The 10,060-nt window shown below is 40.0% G+C and overlaps 1 protein-coding gene across 1 annotated transcript; it reads right to left on the bottom strand.

Annotated features, from left to right (window-relative positions):
- Positions 1 to 5,941: 5,941 nt before the first annotated feature.
- On the bottom strand, positions 5,942 to 10,060 carry LOC104244992 (L-ascorbate peroxidase 2, cytosolic). The gene is made up of 10 exons (XM_009800528.2): positions 9,969 to 10,060; positions 9,701 to 9,846; positions 8,667 to 8,841; positions 8,506 to 8,571; positions 7,480 to 7,528; positions 7,304 to 7,386; positions 7,108 to 7,187; positions 6,826 to 6,928; positions 6,391 to 6,449; positions 5,942 to 6,246 (listed from the first exon to the last, which is right to left on the bottom strand). The coding sequence occupies exons 2-10, from the start codon at positions 9,817 to 9,819 to the stop codon at positions 6,228 to 6,230; spliced, it is 753 nt and encodes a 250-aa protein (XP_009798830.1). The 5' UTR covers positions 9,820 to 9,846; positions 9,969 to 10,060; the 3' UTR covers positions 5,942 to 6,227.

Genomic DNA, 10,060 nt, shown 5'->3' with positions numbered 1-10,060 from the left:
TACATATGAAAAAATTGACTTCGCCTAAGTTGGTAAGTCTGAATTCAATCCCACTCGAATATTCAAGTCGAAACTGACTTCGTCCAAGATGGCAAGTTTGAATTCAACCTCATTTGAATCAAGGTTGATTCCGCCTAATTTGTCAAATCAGAAGTCAACCTCGCCCCGACTTGCAGATCCAAAGTAACTTTATTCGGACTCACGCGATGAGATCTTACTCGATCCGGGTAGGGTCGGATTCCCAATCAAAAAGATCAGGGACTCGTCACAAAAAAAAAACTGAAGGTCTACACCAACACAAAAAGATATGTAACAAATGGGGAAAGAAAAATAAAATCAAAAAGATATACAAACGAAGGCGAAGCAACTATTTCATTCAAATATGCGTACGTAACAGTCGTACCTTACAAAAGGCCGAAACGGGCCCTCAAAAACAAAGAAATAAAAAAAAACTAAAGTATGAAAGGTGCGTCATCACCGCCGTTCTCCCCATCATTGTCTTCAGGAAACCCATCCTCAACATCAGCAACCTCGCCAACCTCCGGTGTCGCAGGGTCATAGCCACAGATAACATGATCCTCGAGTGCCTTCGCCTGAGCATCATCAAAGGCAGCCTCAGGAACACTCCCCGCTTCCCACAAACACTTGTAGATATCTCGATGGGCCTCAGCATGGACCCATAGCTCGTATAAGTGGCGGGGAACGACGGCAGAAGAAGATTCAATTTGAGCCAACAGTTGCGCCTTCTTAGCCTCGAAAGTTGCGACCCTGTCTCCCAAATTTGAAGCTTCCCGGTCAATTTCGCCGATGCGCTCCTCAAGCCTCGCCTCCCTTATCGTGGTCGTCACCCTCTCGAATTCCTGCTCAAATCTGAGGACGCAGGTAGTGTCTTCTAATGACGCATCCCTCGCCAAAGCCGACACTCGAGCATCCTCGACTTGCTCCTACTCGACCACTTTCTTCTCCAAGTCGGCCACCTTCTCCTCCCATTCTGCACTGAGAGCATCAACCCTAGCAACATTTTGTTCGAGCTCAGCTCACAATGATAGCACCTTGGCTTGAAGGTTCTCGTACTCCACGGTGACCCCTTTGCCCACCTCGTGCTCCTCGTTCTTGGCATGAAGTAGCTCCTCGAGCTCACTGCACCTGCGGATAGACCGCATTATGTCCTCATCTCTTTTCTCCAATTCCTCCCTAGTGGACTAGGTACCGGCACTTGCTCTAAGCCGTTCACACAGCTCATGACATCTGTTACGATACCGCTGATACTTCTCAACAATTTTCAGAAAAATCTCGACCCGCGTCTCAGCCCTACGAGCGTTTTCAATCTCCAGCAAGTAAGTCTGCAAAAAGGAGAGGAAAAAGTTAGTAAGGATAAAGGGTCGCAAAACAAAGAAGACAAAATGGAACTTACCCTTAAGCCCATTGCGGCTACGCCACGTGACAATTGAGAATCATTGACCTCCTGGAAGGCCCCGCTTTCAGCGGCAGAGTAGAGAAGATCAAACTGCGGCACCAAATCCACCGTATCCTACAACAGGTTGAGATCCAACGGAATTTCAAGTATGCGAGAGGGGCCTTCCACCATTACCACAGTCCTGGTAAAGACCTCCTTGAACATCCTCGTGTCATCAGGGTCGCAGGGTCGATGTCAGATTCAGTCTCATAATCCTCAACCATGACGCCTTTCCCGTTCACTTTGGTCGAAGAAGGGGTGCGGTTCTGCCGGGATGATGATGGTCTACTCGGAACACTTACGGCGGCCTCGGGACTCCGTACCTCCGCTACACTAGCTTCTTGAATGCTTGCAACAGGCGTCGCCTCCGCCTCCTAGTTAGTCCCACTGACGGTTTCAGGAACCGCCGAAACAAGGTCGCCTCTAGAGGGCGTTTTGGTTACAGAAACCCCCTCCAACACTACCCTTCGTCTCTTCGATGGGGCCTCACCACTACTAACACATGAAGATTCACTCGTGGAATGGACTGCGGGAGTCAGAATCTCCGGTTGATTAACCTCCGAGCGCGCAGCTTCATCCGCAGCAGGTCGAACTGTAGTTCTTGGTGTTGGCCGGGTAGCAGCCCTCGGCGCAGGACGGGTAGAAGGCAATGTTGGACAAAATGCGAGTGGATGAGCCCTCGTCCTCCTCACTCCTCCTCGACCTATCAATAAAGAGGGATTAGATCATACAACGACAGAGTTTAAAAAGAAAAACTATGAAGCAGGGAAGAAATTAAAACTACAACAAGTCAACTCACCAGTAAGAGGCTTGCGCCCAAACTTCTCATAGAAGGGTGCCCAATCACGAATTCCCACCGTGTGGGGGAAAATTGCACTCACCCACTCGCGGATATCGGCGACCAGCGGGGGAGGTAATCTCTCAGCTGCAAAGGCAAAACAAGTACTCAGCGATGTCTCCTAAATGAAGACGATCGATGATTGTCTTAAGAAAAATCACAAAATAAACAAAGGAAAACTCAGAAGCAAAGTTCCACGTCTCCGGAAGCCCTGCCGAGTTCGCCACAAGGTGCTTTGTCCGTACATAGAAGTAGCTTTCCCAAAAATGTCGATTGGCCTTATCGTCCATCTTCACCACCAAACTCTTGATTCCTCGATGGCGCATATGGATCATTGTACCCCAGAGAAAATGAGGGGCAAAGATGTGGAGCATGTGCCCTAGGGAATTCCTCGGCCAGCCAGTTCCGCGTACTTGATGAGCATAAGAAAGAACTTGTACGCATATGGAAAGAGTTAAACCGAGCACACTTCATAGAAGCGGTAGAAGTCCACCACCAAAAAAGGAAGGGGAAGCATGTACCCGACAACGAAGGGGTACGTGTAAAACGCGCAATACCCTGGACGGTAGAAATGTACAATATCCTTCCCCGCCGGAACCATTTCAATGTGAACAGGGACCCCTCACTTAGCTTTGAGCGCCGCGATCGCCGCCTCATCCATGGTGGAAGGAACAGACTCCGTCTCACTCCTTGAAGGACTGTAAAAATCGGTTCTTGCCTTCCCCGGATGAGGAATTATCTCATCCACCGTTGGAAATCCCTCATCTTCTACCACTTCCTTTCCCTCTTCGAATAGGGATACGTCACTTTCCGACACCATAGCACCAACAACTCTATCGGATTGGGAAGGAGTACTAGCCATTTGTTTTTCTTGATCGAAATAAACAAGAATGGTGAAGGAAAAGAGATGATGGTCAAGTCGAATTCTATTTAAAGCAGAAGTATGAAAGACTAGGGGAGGAGGAAGTTTGCCAAGTTCTTTCTTAGATAAACTGAAAAGCACAACAATCAAATAAAGGATTCTCCCTATGTATAGGGACATAAATGTCCTGAGCGGGAAACCCAAGAGCCGCCAATAAAAAAACTGAAAAGGCACAGAAAACAATACGGTGCCTGGGAAACGTGCGCCATAATGACGCATAATAGGTATTCATGATACCCTGAATCGATGTGACGATCCAACTCTGAACTGACGTAACGGTCCGATGCAGTTCTTAAATAGTCAAGTCACTATCTCGCCATGAGAACCTCGTCTCTTGTGTAAGATGGCCAGATTTCTCCCACTTTTTGAATCAACAGAGTCCGCCTATCGAGCTCGTCAAGAGGCGACCCCAACAGGCGAAGGGACTAACTGTATGAGTCAAAATCCATCCATGAGGATCAAAGCTAAAAGGAATGATAGGGGGTCGACTGAGCCGTGGTCGTATTCACAAAGTATCACAACGACAAGCATCTCGACCACAGCCAAGATCGAGCCATCATTAAGCCTGTACGGCGAAGTGTGTGTCGCAATGCTTTAGGGGAATAATGAAAGATATAATCAAGAGAAAATATTCTGGTTAAAGATCGTTGGGCAAAGGTGAACATTATTAGTATAAATAGAAGGTAAGAAGGCAAGAAAGGGGGGCTGACACCAAAAAGAGAAAATGAAACAGAGGAATAGAAGAGGATCTCCAACAAGTTAAAAGCCAAGATTTCGGCCGCAAATCTCAGTAATCTCCATGGCTGATTCAATAAAGATAGGTCCAATAATTATCCATAGCATTCTTTCCCTCTTTGCTCTTACAAGTACGGAATAATGTATCAACGATGTAAGCTTATCATTTATGTTTGATGCCTTTTTATAGACTCAAGAGGAGCTATATAAACTTGACTTCGTTCGATTCTCATGTTCACATGCTTAAATCTAGAGTTAATTATGTTTGGCTAAGATTTATCCTTTATTTTCTTCATTAATTGGTTTAACAAAAGATTTAACACTTTTTGGTCAAACAATGTAATTTTACTAAATTTTATTTTTCGTTGCTTTCTCATATGAAAAAAAAAACATTTACTGAAACTTCTAAGCAAGAACGTAATAACAACTAATGCTTTGAAAATGAAGTGATAAGAACAGTTAACAATGCTGAATTATTAAGTACTTTTCCACTAAGATGGACTTACTTTATTGCGACCTTTCAGTATCAAAGTGTGTGATTGAAAACTTTTTGCTTATGACTTTACAGAAATAAAAAACTAATAATATACTTTCTTTTCTCTTTGTTTTTCTTTCATTTGCCTTTTGCTTTACCAGCTTATCAACTTTCAAACGGAACGCCAATTGGCATTGTTTTTGGAACCACATTTTCTACGTATGTATTCCTTAATGTCTAAGTATATGTATAAAGACAGCATTTTAAAATCCAAATAATAGCAAAGTTGAAATCAATACGAAAATGCAAAGGTTTAATCATAGCTAAATATATATAAGATAAGAAATATTTAAAGAAAAGGAAAAACTACATATTTCCCTACTTTAAACTCTAAGCAAATATAACACGAAATTATATAAATTTGACACTTTTTGGGGCAGTCTTTACTTTTGCCTCCTGCTTGCCCAGAGGCAAAACTTCAAAGTCAAAAGTTAAAAGTGTTACTCATAGGGAAAACGAGAAATAATACTTGTTAAACTCGAAGTTCTGCCCGTTGAGCAATCGGGGACAAAAAATCAAGACCAACTACTTCGAAGTCTATTTGTGTACTTCACCCCCAAATATAAAGATTAATGGGCCTAAATGGGTCAGGGATCAAGGCCAGCCTATTTCCAATTCATAGGCCCAAAATCCAGAGGTTGAAATCGGTTGATTGTTAATAATTTGTGCTTAAACTTCTGTAAAAATCTCAACACCCCATTATTGGACCTTAAAAAGTATTAAAGAAAATAAAGTGAGGCTTTTTAATTTGGTGTCACTCGACTAAATTGATGATTGGAGATTGTTTATGTTGATATTTGGAAGCTTTGTTTCAAATTTGAGATCATTTGGAATAGATTTGGAACGATTTGATCGGAAGTGAGGTTGCAAATTCAAAGAACACCACTAAAACAACTCAGAAAAAGTATACCAATCCAGTAGACTTCGATGTACAACTTAACAAATAAATAGACACAATATAATATCAACTATAACAATCCGATAGAGAAATTCGTGAAGATCAGAAATATGACAACCATAGACTTCAATGAACAATTTAACAATAGCACCAACTCTACTGAATTGATAGAGAAATCCCGAAAAGCAAAAGTATGACAATCCGCTAAACTTTGATGTACAATTTAATCTGATAGAAAAACCGCTAAAGAGCATGCGCAGGTCGTGAATCATGTTTTAAATACCACAAATTTTGAAAACATGTCGCTAAGACCACCCCAAAAAGTCCCTTTGGTAATTTGAAATCCTTATGAATATTCCAACTGCACGTCCAAATCTAAGTTTCTAAATGGAATTAACTAAAATAAACTTCAACCACAATGTTGATATATCAAATTTCTCGATATCTCATACATCAGAACAGAGTATCTCGTAGAGAAAGGGACAGCAAAGGTGGAATGGGAGAAGAAAATAGTTCGAATAATCATGTTAGAATTGCTTATAGCTGAAGTAAAAATATAAACCACAAGAGAAACGTACAATTAATTTATCAATGTCACAATCAAAACATGTAGAAAGTCATATCATACCATAATAAACAGCTTATATACCAAGATCGACATATCGACACAAAAGTTGCAGATTACAAGACTCTTGAGCCCCAACATATTCCTCAATTCATATAGTATAGGAAAAGTTGGTCTCAGACCTTAATAAATAAAGTTTTGCACATAGTAGTACAAATGAAAATTTGGAAGAATCAGATAAATCTCCAAAGACCATTGGACAGCTTTCTCACCACACCTTATTCAGCATCTGCAAATCTATTATAAAAGATAAATAACCAATCAAGTCACTTTTAAGATAATTATAAATAAATTTCTATGATGAGTGCTAATTGGTAATTTGGTAAATACTGTTATCCTTGGATAAAATTCACAAGTGTATATAACTTAAAGATAACTTACCCAAGCTCTGAAAGCTTCAAATGAGCTTCAGCATAGTCAGCAAAGAAAGCATCTTCATCCTAGAGCAAAGCCATAATGTTATCAAATAATACAAGAAGATCATCATATAAATGTTATGTTGAACTTCAATAGGGATCAGGTTCATTTCACGGATGATCATTCAACTTCATACTTACTGCACCAAAATCATAAAACTAATTTTTCTTATGAAAATATAACTCAATTATGCCTATAGGGCAGCCCGGTGCACAAGGCATCCCACGTTCACACATGGTTCGGGGAAGGGCCGCACCCCAATAGGTGAGATGTAGACAGCGTACTCTAATGCAAGCATTAGTAACTGCTTCCACGGCTCGAACCCGTGACATAAAATAGAAAACGTCAGAAAATGCTAAATATGGTTTTGAAAGCACAATTAAGATGCAGTCAACATACTGCAGCGTATTTCTCGACGAGAGGGCAGAAGACTGGATCTTCTAGGAGTGCTTTGTCTGATGGTAGCTGGAGGAGACCTTCTTTCTCTCCACTCAGGAGTTCCCTGGCATTCACAGAAGTTACAACATAGCATTCGAGTTATAGAACTAATCCTGGCAAATTTTTCTTGTGCTTCCAAGAACTAGCAAATTCATAAATAGCATGAAAACAGAATATGTGGATTCAGGAGCCAAAGTTAAGTAGGCATTGCTACAACAGCAACAACAACAACAACATACTTACTTGAAATATGAATTATCAAATATCAAAGGGTTGTTAGTCCATGCTCCCTCAAATCCTGAGCGTTCTTTGTGGCACCTTCCCTGATTAAAGAACCAAGAAACCACAATACTAAGGACCAAAGACAATGGAAATACATATTCTAAAGGCTTAACTTCAAGGAGTGATTGCAGCATATATCAATTCTTTCCCTGCTTACCAGAGTGTGACCACCAGATAAAGCAACAATGTCTTTATCACTCAGCCCCATGTGTCCAAAAACCTCTCTCAGATGGTCTGAGCCTGAAGAAAACAAAAAGTTGCACGATTTTTCAGGGACACTGCGTACTTTGAACAACTTTAGATACTGAAAGAGTAAAAGAAGCAAGCAGTGACCTTTAGTGGCATCAGGCAAGCGGCCTTCCGGAGGTGGTTCTGTCTTGTCCTGGAACCGAAACAATGATTTATCATTTTAATTGGCCGATGAGATTAATCCCTATAGAAGTTTAAGTTGCCAATAACTGGGAATCTCAGGACAGTATTTGCCTGATAGTTCACAGGCAATTCTTGCATTCTAATATAACTTTCTTATACACAACAATTACTGAAATTAACTTCACAAAAGATTGGAACTAGATAAGCATTTATGCACACTACTGGTTTTCCTAAGGACATGATATCAACACCCCCCCCCCCCAAACACACACACACACCCCTCTCAATTGGCTTTCTAACAAGTCGAGCAAATTTCTGTAGTCTATACAGTCTATTTTATCAGTTCCCTCTTTAAATTCTTTACTATTTCTAGAATTTTGTGTTTCGATATCTCATCTTCACTACATAGAAATGCTAAGTAAATAGTTACCAAGTCCTACATAATGAGGTGCTAATCCTAGTTAAGTTCCCATAGCTCAGGTTCAACATTCAAATGACCTCAAAAGGTTCACCTATGCCATTACCACAAAGTTTTCTGGAAAGTCACAATTTCAGTAAATCAGTTCTTGGCAGGATTGAAGATTACATACACTACCCCAAAGACGATTTTCACGTCTAATATGGAGAAGACAGTGAAGCATTTAAAGGGAGAAATAACTTTAATCCAAAGAAGGTGATTACTAGCCCAGCTGAAGCGAATCTGAGGCACCCTTTTCTCAAACAAATGGGAACAAACTAAGATTAGTCTACGAAAAATGGCACATATGCATGGTCTACAGACTAATAGATATATGATCACATTCCATTTACACCGATATCGAAAATAACTTAGTTAATAGTAAGCTACCAACACAAGGAGAAAGATGGAACCATGTATTGCATCTTCAAATTGGCTACCAAGCAAGAGACTGATTGATACTTTAACACACTTTTATTATATAGCCAAACTTTCTGGCAAAGTAAGAAAAGAGAATCCAAGTTACTGACCTGTCTCCCTGGGTGAAATGGAATATCAGGGCCTCCCGTGACTTCAACAGCCACAACGCCAGCCAACTTCATTTTAGGACCAAAAGGATGACCATTAGATGCATTCACACAAAAAAAGTGACTTTCTCCAAACATTTGCATTGCCTGAGAAATTTTTTTACCTGATAAAAGTCGGCATAGGATAGGATTGGAAATTGCTCCTTAATTGGCTCCAAAAGCCGAACAGCAATGTCAAGACCATTGTTAGCTCCATGTTTAAGTTCATCAAGGTGCCTGATTGTCCCGAATGGACCGCCAGTTTTGGTTTTGACATCATATGTCCCTGCTGAATGCCATCTGAAAGTCGAGTAATAGTACACTTCAGGCCACCATTATGGACAAGCTAAGGTGCTCAAGCTTAGTGGACAGTATTATAAATTCTCTTACCTTTCTGTTTTACAATATTATAATCAAATTACATGTTAAGGCAAGTTTTCATAGTATCAACAATTGAATTCTAATGTTCCTCTAAGATAATCTAAGCTGAGGCCAGTACTAAGATTGTCTTATAGAACGATTTAGAGTTTAGGTAGCCAATTACACTGTAATTTACAACAACAATAACAAATACAGTGTAATTCCACAAGTGGGGTCTGGGAAGGGTAGTGTGTATGCAAACCTTGGGGTTGAAGATAGAGAGGTTGTTTTCGGTAAACCCTCGTCTCAATAAAAGTATAGTCACAGTATTATTAAAAGGAAATACAGTAATGGATACAGTAATAGTAACGAAGCAGTAACAAGTAATATTAACAACAACAAGATAGGAAGGTAACCGAAGTAAAAAAAATAACTGATAGTACTAGATATCTAAGTATAAGAAAGCACGGGAACCAATTACACTGTAATTTGCAGTCTACAAATGGAGGCAATCCAATATTATGATTATACCCATGATTCCATACATACATACATACATACATACATACATACATACATACATACATACATACTTCTAATCATTAAAAACAGAGAGATATATGCACACTTACAATTTTTACTAAAAAAAGATAAACTTATCAACACCACAACATCTCCTCTCTTTCGATATTTACAGTCAAACATACTGAATTCAACTCAATAAGATTCGATATTGATCATAATTCTACTCAGCAATAAGCAATTAAAAAGGCGAGAGAGAGAGAGAGAGAGCGCTTACGCCAATCGGAGGATAATAGGAGCACAATTCTTCTCAGCAATGAGTCCTCTAAGCTTTCTCTTACATTTCTCTACTGCTTTTTCATACTCTTCGCTCACTTTCGGATAGCACTTTCCCATTATTACCGATCACAGAAGATTTCCCAACTACAAAATATCAAAAAACAGTAACATTAAATCAGCTTAAGCTCAATCAAATTCAAATATATTACTGTACAAAAATCAATCATTGTTGAAAGGAAAAAAAAAAAAAAGAGGAAGAGTCAGACCTTTGAAGCAAAATGGACCACTGTAGAGTGATTGAGTCTAGAATTATGTAGATGAGCTCTGAATTTAGACTGTGAAACAAATATATAGGCTT

Source organism: Nicotiana sylvestris, chromosome 7, assembly GCF_000393655.2.
Source record: "Nicotiana sylvestris chromosome 7, ASM39365v2, whole genome shotgun sequence".
Lineage (NCBI taxonomy): Eukaryota > Viridiplantae > Streptophyta > Magnoliopsida > Solanales > Solanaceae > Nicotiana > Nicotiana sylvestris.
Note: the sequence above shows the minus strand (reverse complement) of the source record. Positions and strands in the feature narration are given on the sequence as shown.